This window comes from Aedes aegypti, chromosome 2 (assembly GCF_002204515.2).
Source record: "Aedes aegypti strain LVP_AGWG chromosome 2, AaegL5.0 Primary Assembly, whole genome shotgun sequence".
NCBI lineage: Eukaryota > Metazoa > Arthropoda > Insecta > Diptera > Culicidae > Aedes > Aedes aegypti.
In genome coordinates this window covers 197,334,235-197,353,781 of record NC_035108.1, presented here as the reverse complement: position 1 = coordinate 197,353,781, position 19,547 = coordinate 197,334,235, and the positions used below count along the sequence as shown (strand labels likewise).

Below are 19,547 nucleotides of genomic sequence, written 5' to 3'. Positions count from 1 at the left end.
TAGCATAATGGCCGTTTGGCATAATTGTGAAAAACATTTAATTTGATCAAATTCCCTCCATTATGCAAAAGGGGGTGATAAATTGCTCGCGATCGTACATTTCGTTGTCAGTTATTGATAGGACATACTTCTAATCTTCATTTTCTAAGGAAACCAATATCTAATGAAGCTCTTCTAGAATTGTATCATACATGACTTCCGGGGGTCATTATGTCTGGGATATTATAACGTATTTTTAACAAAAATATGTGTCCAACGTCTAAGTATTGCAAATTGACTTGAAAACAAAAAGGAACATGATATTTTATGACGCATTTTATGTTTCCGGATTTTACTGTACCACTGTAGTATCTTCCTTTTCAAATTATGCCAAACGACCATTATGCCAAACGACTATTATGCCAAACGACTGTATGCCAAATGGCATTATGCCAAACGGGGTAGACCCGTTTTGAACCTACACCTCCGTGTTCATTTTTCATGTCTTCTACAAAGTTGTTAAACATCTTAAAACGCGTGTTTTTGCTGAACATTGCAAGTCTCTATCTCTTAAAGTAAAAGAATTATCAGTCGAATTTGTTTTAATAAGGCTTATTTGTTGTTTGTTGTAAAAACCCATGCAAAGACGCTTATAGACAAACGTTTTTTATCAAATGCGGAAAGGGGAGATATGGTACTTTCATGATTTGTAAGAGTTGTCTGCGCCATTTTGCGCCGAAGCTAGTTATAGAGGCCTAAACTGCCCATAAACGCATAATTGTCCCATGTGAATAGGAAATCCAGCAAACATGGGACTGACATGCATTTATGGGCAGTAAACTACCCCTTGAAATAAGAGTAATTCATGAATAACTTTGTTACTTCAAAAGATAGAATGATGATATGTTCAGCAAAAACACGGTTTTTTTTCATGACAAACAACTTTGTAGAAAACACAAAAAATGTTCAAAATCTTGGAAAAATGTTATGATAAAAAGTATGATTTTTAGGGGTCATTCACATACAACGGCATATATCTCAAAAAGTATAAGAGATAGAAAAATCATGTCTTCGACAAAGTTGTTTCAAATTGCCAATTCTATAACTTTGCCGAAAACACCATATGTCTATCTAAATGTTTTGAAAAAATAGTTTTTCTATCTCACTGCTAGGTGGATTGATCACAAAACTTTTTTCGTCAAAAGTTGCGCTTTAATATACCAAGAAACTTCTCCGAACAAACTATATCGTTAAAATCAACGGTTTGGGCGCTATTCAAAAAGCGCATGAAATCGAGAAAATAAAACACAGTGCATCGGCATAGTAAGCCCTCAGTTAATAAGTGTTTTTTTTTTTTTTTTTTTTTTTTTTTTTTTTTTTTTTTTTTTTTTTTTATAGTAGGGTACAAAAAAGCTTCAAAAGCCAGGCCTGTTGTGTGTTGGCACGGCGTGGGACTCACGTTAGGCGTGCTTAACCACTAAAAAACTTTCCCTACTGCTCCTGTGCCTCGATCCCCCCCAAAACTACATCAGGCAACTTCATCGGGGGAGGGCTGTGCTCATGCACTTCTTCAATCTCAGCCTCTAACTGTTCTGGACAGCTTTCTGTGCGACGACGCATACTTCCCTTGGGCTGGCCTCGCGTCAGAGCTCTGTTGATCTTCTACTGGACGCTCATGTGCACTTCGTTGCTCTACGACGACTCGTTCTCCGCTGCTGCTGTTCGAGCTCTCCTTGTTGACCAGTTGGATGCCGAGGTCGGTCCAGCAATTCCGGTTGGAGGATGACTTCCGGTTCACTGGCGCCCAGACGATCCAAAACTGGTTTGTGACGATCGATGCTACTCGGCTTAGTCCCCGACGGTGGAGCTAGCCTACGCCGGCTACGCGCTTCTTCATGATTCGATACTGGCCGGTGGAGTGCCGAAGGCGGTCCAGCGATTCCGGTTGGAGGATGGCTTCCGGTTTGCAGGCGCCCCGACGACTATTAACCGATACTACGCTACGCCCGCTCTACTCGGTCTAGTCCCCGACGGAGGATCTAGCCTACTCCGATCGCGACCCGGAGCTCTCTGGTCTTCACGCCATCTTCTTTGCAGCAACGACAAAATCGCCGTTATTCCCCTGTTCACCGCATTCCAGGTGATTTCATGCTGGCACATGTTCTGCACGATGTTGTCCGGATTTAGGACGTTTGCGGTTTCTGGCATCATCTCGCTTCGTATATCCGTGAATCGAGGGCAGTCGAATATAACGTGCTCCGGTGTCTCCTCGATATTTGGACAGGCCAGACAATGTGGAGATTCTGCGTGTCCGAATCTTTGCAGATATTTCCGGAAGCATCCATGGCCTGACAGAAACTGGGTCAGGAAGAAGTTAACTTCTCCATGTTTTCTGGTCGTCCACACCGACACGTTAGGAATGAGCCTGTGGGTCCACCTTCCTTTCTCCGAGTTATCCCACTCCTGCTGCCACCTGGCCATTGTGTCTAACCTAATGGTATTCCTCACATTCCTGGTGTCCCTTTGCTGGTAACATGCGATGTCTTCAGCCAGAGTTATGCAGATGGGGATCATTCCGGCGATAACGCACACTGCCTCCGATGATATAGTGCGGTAGGCACTCGCAACCCGTATAGCCATGAGCCGGAACGTACCTGCCAGCTTATCTCGATTACGTTTGGTTCCCAACGCTGCAGCCCAAGCCGGGACTCCATAACTCAGTATAGAAGACGCCTCGTGCTGCTTCTTGGTCCTCCAATGTTGGGCATGATCCTGGCTACGGTGTTAGCAGCTTTCGCTGCCTTTTCGCAGGCATAGTCTACGTGGCTGTTGAAGTTTAGCCTGTCGTCGACCATTACTCCGAGATGCTTTAGAGAGCGCTTCGATGGGATTCAGTTAATAACTGTGGAAGTGCTCATAAGAACACTAAGCTGAGAAGCAGGCTCTGTCCCACTGGGGACGTAACGCCAGAAGAAGAAGATGTATCTTTTTCATTCAAAATTTTGCCAACGATAGGCTTTTATCCTTCACATGATTTAAAAAGAATATAAATAATTCATAAAAAACGCAAAAGGTGATTCAATACCTTGCGCCTAACATTGCGCACAAAATTTGAATTGTTCCAAACTTTGCGCATACTTTAAAATGCTCGTTTGCTCTAAATAATTTTACTTTTTTACTGGTTTCGTATTAAAAAAAGGGAACAACTAATATGAGTTTCATCAGTTTTTCCGTGAATTTCAATTATATTTGTTCAACTACCCCGAATATGGAGTGGTCACGAATAGTGATTTACTCTGTTCTTATTTTTTTTTTATTATGTTTTCACAAGATTACAATCTGAGCAATATCGTTTACAGCCGTAGCTTATGCTTATTTGTTTTCGTATGTTGCTTTATTAAATTTATCCCCTGTTTTTTTTTAATTCTTAAACATTCTTATTTTCTTGTTGTTTCTGTTCCTCGTTTTTCTTATTCTGCTCCATCTCTTTGGATAACTATCGAAATTCGATGCTCGTATCCACTGCTGATAGTCGTGAACGATTCAATTTCGCCCAATTTGGGAGATGTATCGTTAATCTCACGCGATTCATCATTTTTTACTGATTTGCCGCCATACGTACCGGATATTCCATAATTGAACGGGCTTTTTTGCTAGACAACTGAAACTTGAATCATTGTCCCTCAACTAGGACGCCAACCTTTGCGCTATCATTTAGCCAGTTTACAGTAAAAGTCTCCTCCTACGTCAATACAGTGGGTTTTCCGAGATTTTTCGATGCACATCTTGCCTTCAGCTTCATACTAAAGGTACTTTCAGGAATATTACATGTAGCCGCTACCTCAAGGAGTGAGTGACCATTCCTGGTAAGATCGACAGCTTTTGTCATTTGCAAGGACGAACATGTATTTACGTGCCATTTCGAATTGTTAGAGGTGCGCAAAAATTAAGGCCCTCGTATGAATAATGGGTGCTAACATTGCATGGAAGCCTGTCAAGATCTCAGGATGATTTAACATATATTCTGTAGCTTAAAATTACGCTTGCTATCCACCACAGATAATGCAAGATTTCTGCTGTGATGGATTGGATAAGTCCATTAAAACTGAGCTAAGATATCGTTCCTAAAAGATTTTGAAAAAACTCTAAAATTGCAAATAATTAATAAGGCACCTCTATGATTCGCTCTAGCATTGGAGGTTTTCTCGGTCAAGTTGTCTAAAACTCGGCAGAAAAATGCACTTTTCAAGAATAGATGTTGCAAAATGTGAGCTTTGTTTGTAGCTTTAAGCATAACCTCAGACAAAAGCACTAGAAATAAGATACTCCTCCCTACTTGGCAACATCCCAACAGATATCTCACCAACAATTCGTTAAGGATATTCCCAGGAGCTAATTGAAAATTTTCTCAGGGTATCCCCCAACTGATTCATCAGAAATCCGAGAATATCTTGCCAAACTCAAATATAAACAACCTGATTATAAGCATCTTAAGAGCCAATTATTCTGCCCATAACTGCATAACAGTCACATTCGACATTTTCAACAAATTGGAGTTAATATCATGGAGAGTCATCAAATGATAAATACTTTCGATCAACTTACTAAAATCTGTGAGATTGTTCTAGAAAATTCGGAAAAAATACCAAGTTGTTTTGTCACATTGGCAATTGTAACCGCATAACAGTCACATTGAGATTATACATGAGCCTCATAATGTAGCAGCAACGAAATTTCTATCAGAATTATTTTATGACTATTCACCCAATACGTGATATGAGTTGTACAAAATTTCAGCCTCAAATAAGCTCTTTTGAATTCTTAATGATTTTTGGAAATTTTAGTTTTCTCCCGTACTGCAGTAAAATGCAATCTTGGTATCCCATTTACTCCATGCCTACTTTTGTCGAATGTTACAAATATGCAGTTATGGGCAGTATTGACGTTGTGAAAAAATTGTCAAAAATTCAGCCAGGAATTCTAAAAAACCAGATATTCGTTCACAATCTTCGCATAAATGTTCCAAAAATCATTATGTCGTATATCAGTCAAAAATCTCACTAAACATCGTGATAATTTGTGTGGAAAAAGGATAGAATTTTATTCATTTTTTATTCAATCCTGTCTACGATTGGCAGGGTCCCGAGGAATTATTCGAAAATCTCGTTCGCTAGGACGATAGAAAAGCTGCCTACGATTTAAGCGCAAATATTCCAAAAAATACCTATGGATTCCTCCAGAAACGATCTCAATCTATTTTTCAAGCTTTATTGACAAAATTACATTGTAAGTATTTTTAAAAATATTTCAGTTGTAAAAACGATTACATTGCGAAAATCTGTATTTCAAATACCGTGCACCCCCGCTAATTTGAACGATACCTGATGCAGACCATTGGGGTTCACTTTTAATTTGAACTTCGAGTTACCTTTCGTAAAACGAAAAAATGATTTTACGTCCCATTTCATAACGTTCATATTCACTTCACTGCGTTCCATGAGCTAAATGACGTTTGAACCAAATCAAATCAAAAGAACGATGAGAAATTTAGCGGGGGTCAAATTGAAATGTTTTCAGATTCAAAGCGGTCAACCCAGTAATAAATTTCTCTGGCAAAACTAAAACTAGGTTTACAATTATTTAATTTATTCAACAATCGAGAAAAATAGATTCTTATTTTCAATGGCTTCGCGGACCCCCTGGGAAGTCGTCGCGACCCTAGGGGTCCGCGGACCACCGGTTGGGAAACCCTGCCTTAAAGCTTGTGCTAAAACGGTGTAAAAGTTGAAGTTTACCGTGTGACGATAAGGTTATTTTTATTTACAGTATGGCCCATAAAAAAATGCGAAAATGGTCATATCATGTTTTTTGGCAGTTTTTACATAGGAAATATAAATGTAACATAAATATTATTCATTACTTGTATTGTTTAATTGTTTAAGGGCCGATTTCTTCACCTTCGCTTAAGCCGTAAACCAGGTTTACCCATACGATTAAACCAGGTTTAAGGCCTAAGCGGTGGTGAAGAAACCGCTTATAAGACTCAGTTTTTCGCTTTGGATATGATTTTTATCTGTGGCTTTCACCTCACCAGAGAGGAATTGGAAGCATACCTTCAATTTTAATCATGCGGACGTCCCAGACAACCAAAATGTACGTATAACGAAATCACCTGGAGGCTTTGTATGTGCAAAAATTCACTTATAAGATGACGCGAAAAGGCCTTCTACGTATAAAAGTGGAGGCGATATACGTGCATTTATTGTGTGATGAATAATAGCATACAATGCGAGTATATAAATTTTCTTCTGAACTAACCTGTAATCTTATGCGACGTAACGTATGATAACAAATGTTGATTTGACAGCTGCTATGGATTGATTCGACTTACTTTGTACGAGTGTACGGAACGAAACTAAATGTACAAATGAACTCAGAAAAAAGACGTTTTATGCGAGGAAACCCATCAATCTGGCGATTTTATCTACCGTGTTTTGCGGATTTGATATAATGTGTATGAATAAACGAATTATTGCGTTAGCTTTGATGCGACTTCTGGTGGTCTGGGGTCGAGTTCAATATCTGTGTGATGTAAGCTTCTAAAACATCAACGATGGCGTGGGATTCTTCACAGGCTTTGTCTCCAGCATACGCCCATATAAAATGATAGAATTGGTTCATACCGTAAAATCGGGTGTAATTGATCAGTAGGGTGAAATTGATCATCGTATCACACGATTCTATTTATTAGTAATGGAGCACAAATCTGGACAATCATTTGAAAAGGGCCCAAGAGGTCTTGAGCCTTTTTTTAGAAACGTTGCTGTTGAGCCCTTCTTAGCCCGCCCACGCAAACTAACACCACTATCAGAAAGATTGGCGTTAGCTCTTCCTGATAGTGGTATTGGTGAGCGTGATCAAGTTGAATTGGGCTCAACAGCGTCTTGCAAAGCCAATGTTTACCAATGTCGATGTGCCCTTTTGAAATGTTTGTCCAGAAATATCAATGTAAGTTGCAGTAAATGAACGTTGCTTGTCGTAACTATTGTCGAATTATGTGTTGTGAAGTTTTTTGCGTTAAAGAATGTTTATTTCTATGAAAATAACGTAAAAATTCAAAATCATGCACGGTGCAGTATAGGGTCCTAAAGCCATGTCCCAATTTTAGTGCCAAACGCTTAAGTTTAGGCCAATAGCACATGTTTACTCAATTTCCTAATGTTTTCCGTTGGTTTGAACCCAAAAAACATTTTTTTAGATTGTGTCACACCCCTTGGCTTAAACTCAAATTTTGGGTGTATTTTGTTTTCCGTGTCCCTTCCGAAATGTCAGGTAGGAACAACCCCAGTGTTAAAACTAAAACCCCTGTGGTGCTTTTGTCGACTAAGCGAACGTCAAACATGATCTTAAGTGTCAAGGTTCATTTATGGACGCAATTTTTAAATTAAAGTTTAAACATGATATAGCCGTTATTTGAGCGGGAAAAATTGCTAAAGTAGTTGCAGTAAGATGCTCTTTCGTGTTATTGAACAAAAACAAGGTTTCATTAAACATTTTAGGACCCAATTGACAAACACCTATGAACTTCTATTAATAAGCAAGGATTTGAACATGGTATAAACCTGAAAGTTTGTGAGGATGCTTGAGATATATCCCCAAACCAGATTTCATCATCAAAACTCGTACCAATTTGCTCATATGGTTGAAATAATTGAATTTCTGTTAGATATAATTGAATTCCTTAGGAAATTGCATACATTAAGGCGTTTTCCGCGTTATTCTTGAAATTTAACTATTCGTTATTTATATAAATATTGCATTGTTAAGAATTTTAAAAGCATATTCGGATTCAGGGAGCTCAAATTTATCATATAGAGTTGTTTTGGAAACTAACAATAATGGTATTGAAAAGTGATCAATTTCACCCCGAAATGAGTTCCTCTGATTTTTTATTTTAGAGGTATTTGTTAACACTAAAATGACATTTGTTAGAAAATGTCGGTACATAAGTCGATGAGGCTCACCTTCGTACTTGTTTTCCTGCATTTAGTTGTTTGGCATTGTTAACATTATAGAAAACAGACTAGAAGAACCGTGAAAAATGATCAATTTCACCCGAAATTACGGTACCTGGGTAATTGGAGACTTGAACATATATTTGAAAAAACAGCTCATTTTTTAGAGCTTTGATTGAACTTTCATATAAGTGTGATAAGTGGCTCCGTTTTGCTTAAAACCTATGAGCTAGTATGATATAAGTTGTCTCTAACCGATGGAACAATTTTCACCCTCAAAAATCTGTTATAGGTCTCCGTATTTATTTTTTATTCAACCTTAACAAAAAATAAAGGCATATCAAACCTATAGGATGCAAATGCCCTCAAAACTATGACCATGGCAAAATATTTTATTGTGATCATGAAAAACACGTTCTCTAAGAACTCCTCCATCCTCTGATACCAAACAAACTAAAATTTTCAACAATAAAGTGTGATTTTTCAAGGTAGAAATTTTATCACCAGAGTATACGACAATCAGACGCTGTTTCTAGCTTTGGGCGTACAAAACCTTTGAACTTACTTGCTTTATTACATTATTTAGAACAGTAAGAAAAATATGACAAAAATTGTCCTGGATAGCGAAGTTGTATCAGAATATACTACAATAATCAGAAATTACATTGACTATTAAAAACAAAAAAAAAAAAATAAATAACGCTTGTGGATGCTTAATATTCACGTTCAAAAAATTTTCGCATTTTTTTATAGGCCATACTGTACTAACGTTAACGAAGGTTTCTTAGTAAACAAATGTATGTCAAATACTCATTTCACATAAACGAAAATGTTGCTGAAATTGGATTGTTGAAAAAATCAATGATTAATTATATTTTTTTCATGCTTCCTCAAAACGCGCAAAGTTAGGTGCGTACACGGTAAACAGTGTAAAATTCACATGCGGCATATATTTTTGAAAATTTGAAGCGAATTATTCCAGCTAAGTCAAATTCTGGTAGATACCTTATGGATTTATGGCGAGATTTTTGTTAGATGAACAAAATCGAGGTTCTTCAATAAATCTTCGAGCTGGTGATTCTTTAGGTATTCTTGGGCAGATTTTGGTATAGTCTTTCTTAAATGTTTGACAGATTTTTGGTTGATGCTTTTTTGTTTTTATTCTAAAAAAAAATGCAAGGTAATTGCTCCTTGGACCTAACGAGAGTTTGATGAAACAAAGAGTTTCTCCAGAAAACAGGCCTTGTTCTTGTCCTTGTCTAACGCACATTTTTGATCGTATTTTAGAGGAGAATGGTATGGCTAGTAATTTATTCTTCTGTAAAACTTTTGACCAATATAGAAAAACAGATTGAAAACTTTTTCATATCGTTTCTATATCTCTCTAGAAGATGCACAGTATCCTTTAAAAATAATATCAGAAAAATGTCTGGGAAATACATTACCGTAAAAAACATACAACAGTTTTTTGTCTATATCTCTGTGATTAAAACTCCAATTACCAATTAAAACTCTATGGCCCATCCGAAAGTTGAGTAATTCTTACTTTGAGTTGAAATGAGTTATTCTTACTTTGAAGGTATGTTTCCAAGACCATTTCTTGAATTTTGTATACTAAATTTTTACCTGAAGCTGTAACATTTTTGAAAAACATCTAATTACTCAGCATTGGATCGACTAAAATTTGTCAATAGAATCGTTATCTTATATTTTTTGACAAGCACTCACGGAATCTCAATACATACCCACATCATACTAAGGGTTGAATCCAAATTTTTGCAGGATGACTTGAATGACTGTTTCTTTGATCTTGGAAAATTTTCAGATTTTCCGCCACAATTTCGTGTGTGCTCTTCAAATAGTTGCCAGATTTAATATGTCCGCCAAATATTTTTATTATCTCAAATGAAGCTCCTATGTTTTCTCTTTTCAAAACCATGTTATTGTGAAAGGGTTGCTGTAGAAATTTCTGAGTCATGGCTGTTTGAGCGAGCCAAGAATTGTCAAAAATCGTGGGGTCCTCGAAAACTTTTTTGATTATAACTACCAAGGGGCCCAGATGGCCGTAGCGGTAAACGCGCAGCTATTCAGCATGACCATGCTGAGGGTCGTGGGTTCGAATCCTGCTAGTCGAGGATCTTTTCGTGAGGTAAATTTTCTCGATTCCCAGGGCATAGAGTATCTTCGTACCTGCCACACGATATACACATGCAAAAATGGTCAATCGGCATAGAAAGCTCTCAGCTAATAACTGTGGAAGTGCTCATAAGAACACTTATCTGAGAAGCAGGCTTTGTCCCAGTTGGGACGTTACGCCAGAAAGAAGGGTCCATCAATTTGAGCAACCGAGAGCAGTTTCTTTACGTATTCGACAAAAGCTTTCGAATGAGCATACATTTCAACATTTTGAAAGACCCAGTGTAAATAGTGGGCCGGTCTCAGCGAGATTTACTCAAATGAAAGCTCTTGTAATTTCCAAACATATTACAATGTATGAGTTAAGGAGGCAGGATCCGTCATTGATTTCGGAATTTTCAAAAGCAGTTTTTTCGTTCAAAATAAAGAGAATTTACATGAAAATGTGTTCACTGTATTCTATTCTCCAACCGAAACACAGTGAACACATTTTCATCGAATAATTTTTTGGACAGAAAAACTGCTTTTGAAGTTTCGATGATGACGATGATTACGATGACGGAGCGTTGAGCGTTAAGTATTAAGCTGCAGTGTTACCAAAAAAATGAAATATGTCTTTAAAATGTCTTTAAATGGATTTCATCAAAATTTGATATATGTAATGTAATTCAATTAATGACCAAAACACCTTTTTTATTTAAAAAAATGTCTATTAAAATAACGGCAGGATTGAAAAAAAATTTATATATTTAAAAAATATTGCAAACATCGATGATCTGGCAACACTGTTGTAAACATTTTTAAAATGTCTTGTTTAGACCCCAATCAGCCTAGTACACCCGATTCTGTTTTTGCACGGGGGATGCGTACCGTGCAAAAAAAGTTTTCAGTTCAAAATTTCAAAAACCGTGTAAAAAAAGTAAGACCATTTCTCGACGTTTCATGCAAAAATAAGGTTTTGACCGAAAAAAATGTATGGAAACTTTTTTTGCACGGCCGTGTAAAAAAAATCCGTGCAAAAACAGAATCGGGTGTATACCTTAACTTTGCGTTGAGTAATAAATCATCCTCGAAATGCAAGATTGCTATTGTTTTTATATGTAAAATTTTGATCTTTCCAATTAAAAACGCCATTTCTCAGGATTGGCTCAAGAACCTCGGGGGACTTAGTGTTTTTGTTCATGAAAGGTCTGATAAACACGCTGGATTGAATTTTTTGAAATAAAAAATACCCAAAATCGATTTAAAGTTTGAAAATTTAAATAAAGCATGTTTGGCAACACCGTATCAGATTTTTTTTCGGATTCCTAAAACGATGTTAAGGCCATAGCGCCGAAGGTAATTTTTTGCTATGTCTAATAGTTTTGAAGATATAAATTAAAGAATGAATGCTAAATGACGGATTTTTGTCAAATTTGCAATCACGGAGGGGGTGGTCCGATAGTCACGAAATTTTGGCTTTATATGCATATAATAAGTGAACGAACATCTGAACAACATTTAGTTAAAATTGGTGATGCTCGATTACATGTTTGTACTTTTTTTTGTGGACACTTGGTATGGATTGACCTATGCTGAACGCAAGTGTGGCGCCTCTTGTAAGCGCGCCACACAAGCCCTGCGCTCGTTCAGGGTTCAATTCCCGTTTATATATTCAGCAAATACTTAAGTCACATGAAGTCAGCAAACTGTTCTCCCCCTCAATAGAACAATATGCGTTACACATGTGGCAGAATAAAAGTGGTCTCCCCGGGCCGTTTGCCAGTGTTCAACTGGTGTCAGTCGTTCTGACTGATGCCGCCTGGACAACTTCATACTGGTGAACCGTGGTTGAGATCCTCGTTTCAGAGAGTTTGCCACTTGGCCATATCCGAATGGCACTAGAATTGAAACAGACATTTTTTGTTTGGTCCCTTATTATTTTTTACTACTTTTGTTCCTTTTTTATTTACCTTTATAAAAATCACATGTGACTAATTTGATATTCGTTTGTTCCGCAATACAGAATTCCTAAGCGCGTACCAAATCGAAAACAACAGCATTAGCATCCTTCCCAGAGGACTGATCAATCGTTCCAACTACTGCTACATCAATGCCATCCTACAGGCTCTAGTGGCATGTCCACCGTTCTATCACCTAATGCGGGCGATCCGGTCGCTACCCGCAGCCAGAAACAGTAAACACCAGAAACCGTTCATTGACGCTATGTAAGTCAACCGAAATATGGGTCCTGGCAATATCTTGAATGAAAATTTAACTTTTTTATAGGTCCGCTCTGGTAGATGAGTTTTCCACTCTGCAGTTACGCTCCAAGGTACAGCGTGACAAGACGAAGAAAGACGAGACTCCGGAAATCCAGTGCGATTCCCCAATGGAACCGCTGATGATCCACAGGATGCTAAATCTTCTGCGATCGGATATTTTCCAAGTCGAAGGCCGTCAAGAGGACGCCGAGGAGTTCCTTGGCTGTGTACTGAATCGGTTGAACGATGAGATGATAGAGGTATCTACATTAAATTTCATTTATTTCCAAATAATACTCCAACAATGGTTCTAATCCTTTTAGTTGATGAAACTGAGCAAAAACGAATCCGATGTCAATGGGGATGACGCGGCCAACGGAGAGGTCCACCCCGACGACCAGGATGATTGGAAGGTGAGTTAGAAGGGTTAGAAGTAGTCCGGGTGGCAAAGGCACCACCCTATTGATTTGGAACCCGGAGGTTTGAGGTTCAATACTTCATTCCCCCCCAACACCCCACCATCCTTAAGCCGGCAGAGCTTGAGCTTTCAATCTCATAATCTGTGGCATATGGTGGGGATAGCAACTTCCTGTCTGTGTGTAAGATGATTGAACAGGAACCTATGATTCCTTATCATCTAAGATTGATGGGAGACAGTTTTTTTTTGCTTCTTCAGCGCATCAATATAATTTTTATCTTCTCTCCTTATAGGTCATTCGCGGCAACCGGAACAAGGGTACCGTCACCCGCACGACTGACTTTGGCCGATCACCGATGAGTGACATTTTCGGCGGTAAATTGCGATCACGTGTCCACCGCGAAGGCGACCACGCAACCGACAATATTCAGCCTTTCTTCACGCTGCAGCTTGACATCGAGGTAAGGCATTTTGTCGACAAAGTAGAACCATACCGACAGTCTAATTTTATGCCGCAGTGAGTGGTGTTATATTTGTTTCGTTCGACTGTCTACCGTATGCTGTCGACAACGGGCGAAAGAAAAAGAGAATCAAACGGTGGTGTGCTGTTTGTCTCTCTTCTTCGTATGTCTGCACGATAGAGCGAGGCAGATATTTTTGGCTTCGTTGAGGTGTAGAGTTGTTTACTGCAATTTAGGAGCATCGAATCGGCAGTTTACTGTTGTCGATAAAGCAGCACTAGCAAGAAATTATTTTCGTATCGCTTTGCAATCTAACCATCGCTGCCCGGCAACGGGTGAAAGAAAGAGATAAACAGTGGTGCAAAGATAGTCTTTTGTGACGAGGGGGACTATTTTTAGCCACGTGAAGGCGTGGAATTGTTCACTGAAATACAGGGGCCTCGGTTCGATTGCTTTCTATTTTAAGAACGGAGCAATGAGTGTCACATCGTCATTAGTCATAACGGTACTGAATTGCTATTAGGGGTGTTTCATTATTTTAGGTGATGGAATATTATCGATGTTATACTATTGTCGAATTCGTTTTTGAACCCAGGCGCAACCCGTTCTGAATCACAGTTTCCACCCCAACCCGATTCGAGTTCGACGGAACTACAATTTATTTGACATTGGTTTGTTTATGTGTTGATCACCGACCCAGTTCCTAAAACCGAAAACGACATATGTTTTTATACGGGTTAACAAAATTTTTTTTTGGTTGGCCTGCAGTCAACATGAAACAACGATCGAAGCGGTTCCTTGATATCTTGATTTTACGATCTTATGAAAAATAGCTTAATGACACACATACAATGACGGACAAAACAATACAGAGTAAAAAGTATTTTAAAATAGTTGTTTGTGCATAAAGTTGCAAACTGATGATTTTTTTTTGCTCTAGTTGAACATTTATCCGACGAGCATTGCTCACAATAAAATTGTGAGATGGCTAATGAATATCAGAAGCTGGAACCCAGTTTTTTTAGAAGAAAGCATCGTTTTCTATATTCATTTTAATTTGTTTCAGTGAATCTGTATAGCTCTTTCTTGGCTTTTCTTTTTGTTTATAGCAATTTTTCCATTTTTTATATTGATTTCATTTTGGAAAATAGGCCTGTCAAACACTGACTAGACTACGGTTGAACTTAGTCGTTTTGTGGAAAACCGATCTAAACTCAAGTACAAAAAGCGGATTTTTTTTGCTCATCTCTAAAATTTCTACGAACTTTCTATGAATTCGCACAGTGGTCGCACGGTACCGCCCTTTCGTATGAAAACAAATAGGGTGTTTCTACCATATAAACATTTTATTCAACGAATTGGAAAACTAGGTACCTATATGTAATTCTCTAAAAAAAATGTATATCTAAACAACCAAAAACCTTACCTAAGGGTAACTTCAGCAAGCTTTCAGTTTTGACAATTCATAAGAGTTTGCGTAAACATCCCTATAGTGTTGGTCTTTTAATTTCAAGCGTGTGCTGGAATAAGGGTGTAAGTCGTCGCATGATCGATTTGTCTTCATCGATCTTCTCTTCTGTGAATAAAGGCAACAATACGCAAGTTTATCTGCATTTTTTCACCACAGGACGCAAGATTGCATCCTGCCTAGCGTCATGAAGTAAAAAAAATGCTAATAAACCCGAATCTTGTCACTTTTATTCACAAAAGAGAGGATCGATGAAGAGATGCGACTTATGCCATACGCTTGATTTGTTTACATCTGTTTGTCCAAAATTTTATATGGAACTTGAAGCTCATAGTATTTTAAAAAAGTCATTGTAATTTTTCTTAGAACAACTTCGTTCATAGTTTGAGTACTTTGACCATTTTGTATGAAGAAACAAAAACTGAAAAGAGGCAATTCAGTATTAAATAAAATTTTAATATCCAAAAGCAAGCAGATAGAGAATTTCCAAAACCTTTAAAAGTTAGTGGTTACATTCACATCAATGACATTGCTAATATTTTGCAGTATTTAACAATCAAATATTGTCGCGCCACCAAATCGGAACGCGCGTGTGGGACACGCGACGTGTGACTCGTTCCCGACATAACTGTCATAATGACATGTGTGGCGCTCCATTCTTACGATGTTTATGAACACAGCGCACTATTCAAATATTAGTCGCGACGCTTGGAGATTGATAAAAAATATATTAAAAAAAAATGTTTGTCCTAATTTCTGACGGATCCATAATATCAAAAAATTTCATCAACAATCTATAAAAAATATGAAGTCCCAGAAACACGATGTCATTCGGTTTGAAATGTATAGGCATTAGTGTGGGACACAATTTAGATTCTCGCTCCAGTTCACTTTTTGGATTGCATTTAGGTCCCATAACAACTGTGCAAAATTTCAGCTCGATCGGAGAAACTATATTTTAGCGCCAGAGGTCCCGCATTGACCTCTATAAAATTTCTGAACACACACCTCGATAGGTAGGGTTTCAATGCTAGTAATGGACCCCTTAGTAGCTGAAAGCTCTCGGCCAAGCTGAAGTTTTCAGCGCTGTATCACTGCAATGATCATCTATTTCAATTTTGAAAGAAATATAATCAAGGGACGATGAATCCTTCCATGGTGGCACCAAACATTTAATATAACGAACTTGCTGAACACCGGTAGCATTCGTAATTGACGAAAGAGGTGCATACTAGGGTCGATGTACCAATAGCCGCATAGCTAAGAACAAAAATTCGTATAAAATCGAAAAATAACGCTATCGTCATTATTTTTTCATCATCTGAAAGCTTTTTATCTTGGTTTTGTGGGAAAAATATGGAAACTACGAAAACTCAAATGTTTGCATTTATTATCGCGTGTGCCACTATAGGAATACATGTGCCTATAGTAGCACTATTTCTAATTTCTGTTCCTATAGTAGCACTAGCATCACGGCGTTGGTAAAATACTTATCAAAATTGTATGTTTACAAAACTTTCATATTTTTCCTACAAAGTGTGGATCAAAAGCATTCGTTTGATTTAAAAAAAGGTCAATTCATCAATTATTTTGTAAAATAAAAAAATAGTTTCTCTCACTAGTGCTACTATAGGAACAATAGTTTTACTATAGGCGCAAGGGAGCTCAAATTTTAAGCAAAACTAATTATTTCGATCATTTTTTGAACAAAATCAAGCTGTGTATCAATGGTACTTAGATAAATAGCTCCTGACCTTCATGTCAAAAAATGTTTTGAAAAGGCTTATAGCAAAACGGCCGTGAAAAGCCACTTGTGCGACTATAGGGGACTGTCCACTAAGGGAACACCGACCCTAGTACTGGGAGAAAAACAGGATCTTTCTTCATGTCTGGGACCAATCACACATGCAGACGACTTATTTGTCACATTGCTCAGCAAAGGGTTCATTTTTTCCCACATTTCGGCAACATCTGATTTATGTTTTTCGATCTCTTTTTCATGCGGTTGAGCAGTGTTGTGAAAAACTCAATTTCTCACAACTCACGCTTGAGATTTTTCATGCGTGAGTTGTCAATCATTGAACTCAGCAGTCAAAAAATCATGGATGAGTTGGCTCACCTTTTTAACTCATTGTCTCGTATTTCCACAGTTTACTAGCACCAATGTTGCTGAACAACGATCGGAAACGCGAGGCACGATGAATTTTCGTAGGCATCAAAACAGAATCTGCGAATAAACACAAACAACCGTTCGGGCGCTTCGTTCGTTCGTGTTTCATTTTTGGATCGCTGTTTCCCCCGACGCTATCATCGGGTGGTTTTCCATCGCTTGGTAATGTGAACGGTACGATCCACGCCGCCTGCTCTTCGCGAAGAACAGAAAAATATTCATTTCGATCATCTTCATGTGGGCTTGCAACAATCACGCTAAACTTGCTCCGCTCAAAAATGAGTGCCGAGCGCACAAAATTGGCCTCTTTTCGTGCAGCACAGATTCTGTGCAAAGGGGCTGTACACAGTTTTGTGCAAACGGTGGTAAACAAAACTGAATGAGTGAATTGCGCACAGAGGAGGAACGCTTGGAATGCGGAATTCGTTTCCATTTTTGTTTTGCTTCTGAAAACATTAAAAAAAAACATTCCAATTTTAAAGATTTTCAGAGATTTTTTCATTTTCAATAGCCGAAGCGGAAGCAAATGGGGAAAAAACTTTCGCATTTGCGACCACCTTCCGGCTTTTCGCTTGAAAACATCTCAGAAAACTCCCCATCTTACCAACGGCCAACTGTTTGCTGCCACGCGGGATATCATTGACAGTTCCCTTTCCATCGGTCTCGGACAGCCGAAGGCGAAAACGTCGGCAACTCACAGAATTAGTGCGACCTACTCAGAATTTTCACTCAGTCAGCCAGTTCTGCATTAGTTGCCTCATTCACATGCGCTGCGTGGAGCTGGCTTAGCGTGGAGTGTTTGCTTGACATTACGAGAAGAAGCAACCTTGCAATGAATCACGAGAATGAACAGCACGTGGATAAATGAATCCTACGAGGGGAGAGGCTTCGCGAACCACTTATCGGTGTGTTCATTTTGCTTCTTCGACGTTGCATCCGTTCGCTTTTTGCGATGCTCTTCGTGACGCAAAAATGAAAAATGAATTTTGGCGAATGTTGGATCGCGAAGATGTGTCGATCATTGTTCACGAAGAAGATCCATCGCAACCCTGACTAGCACACGCAATAATTTCTTGTTAGTCTGGTAAAATTATGTTAATCCTTTCTAACGTAAACAACAACATTCGGGTTCCACGAGTTTTTGCCGGGTTTTGCGACTGAATCATTTTTTACGGTTTGAGTTGATTGAGTTGATTTTGCATCAAAATCTCAAGCGTGAGATTTGCGAAGCAGATCTCTAATGAGTTTGCTCTCACGGGAGAGCGTATTGATTGAGATTTTGAGTGTGAGTCTATCAACACTGCGGTTGAGTATGAGATCCCATTCTATTCACCTCTGCACGAAACGTTATGGTTCCCATTAGCTCTGTGTAGTCGCCACACATCCAAAATATATTCCGTTGAGAACATGCGCTTCCTTGATCATTTGTCATGAAAACGGTTCATCTCCATGCAGAAGCCTTTGCAATACAACGCTCTCGCTCACAATTCATTCAAGTTTGCAAGTTTGGCATATTCTATACATTGCGATGATTTTAAACCCTATCTATGACGAAGTTGGTCTCAACCACAAGTAATAGCAGCAAATAGGCGATAATAATGGGATGGACTTTGTGTTATTGAAGCATTCGATGATTGTGATCGTTCTTTTCAACCAAGTGTGCAAGAATTTTGCGGCTATTCAAATCTCAAAATTTAATTCACTTTCAATTAATCCGGGTTTTCTGGTTTAAGGAGAGCAGAAAAACTTTTTGAAAAAGGTGCTGACAAAATCGGGTCATTCTATGTAGACACACTGAAAAGGATTGAAACCAAAAGGAGAAAATCAATTCTTTTCGATGTCTTTTCTTTCATTTTTATGCTTTCAAGAGCTATGAACTAAGCCACTTCAAAGCCCAAATCCTCAAATAATCCTGGGCCAGACGGTGTCCCCTCCGCACTCCTGGAAAACACACTGACAACTTGCTAGTTCCTCTCCGTCATCTTTCTCAAATGTCGCTTTGGTACTTTTCCGTCCTTCTGGAAAGTCACATACATATTCCCAGTACATAAATAAGGAAGTAAACGTGATGTGAATAACTACCGAGGAATTGCGGCGCTGTGTTCCGTCTCGAATCTTTTCGAGCTTGTCGTTATGGAACCCTTGCTCTCACACTGTCAGCAGTATCCCAAGTAACCACAAGCATTATACCATTGCATTAATTTGGTCGAAAGTCAACATTTTTTGCATTAATAATGTTATCATGCATTTATTCAATAACTGTCAAGCAATGATGCATTTGATTAACATTGTAAATGCTTTGTAGCATTATTGTAATATAGCATTATGCTAAGCGTTTAGAGTGAATATACAGTTATGCTGTCATACAAGATTACATAACCTCATTAAACGCACTTCAATCTGTAATAAAAAAGTAAGACGATCGAGCACGTTCGCACTCGCTCATTACGTTTTGTGGGATATGGAAGAATAATAAAATGACTTTCTTTCATCTCGAACCCCATTTCATGATCTAAGTATATATGTATTCATTCAAAATTGTTGTATTTTATCTATGAGACTCTTTTATTCATAAGGAGCGAGAAGAAATGTCGATCAATTTTTCTCCCCTGAAATCTGTTTAATGCGCTAGGGCTTTGTTTTGTGGGTTAAGTTCT

At 38.4% G+C, this 19,547-nt stretch overlaps 1 protein-coding gene across 5 annotated transcripts in view; it reads left to right on the top strand.

Annotated features, from left to right (window-relative positions):
- Positions 1-19,547, top strand: part of LOC5578851 (nuclear receptor coactivator 6) — a 60,957-nt gene that overhangs the window by 28,785 nt on the left and 12,625 nt on the right. For all 5 annotated transcript variants that reach the window (XM_021843650.1, XM_021843646.1, XM_021843648.1 and 2 more), the window contains 4 exons: positions 12,136-12,337; positions 12,399-12,633; positions 12,697-12,786; positions 13,085-13,252. In XM_021843650.1, the coding sequence (XP_021699342.1) occupies positions 12,136-12,337; positions 12,399-12,633; positions 12,697-12,786; positions 13,085-13,252 (695 nt within the window). The remainder of the gene's footprint in view (positions 1-12,135; positions 12,338-12,398; positions 12,634-12,696; positions 12,787-13,084; positions 13,253-19,547) is intronic.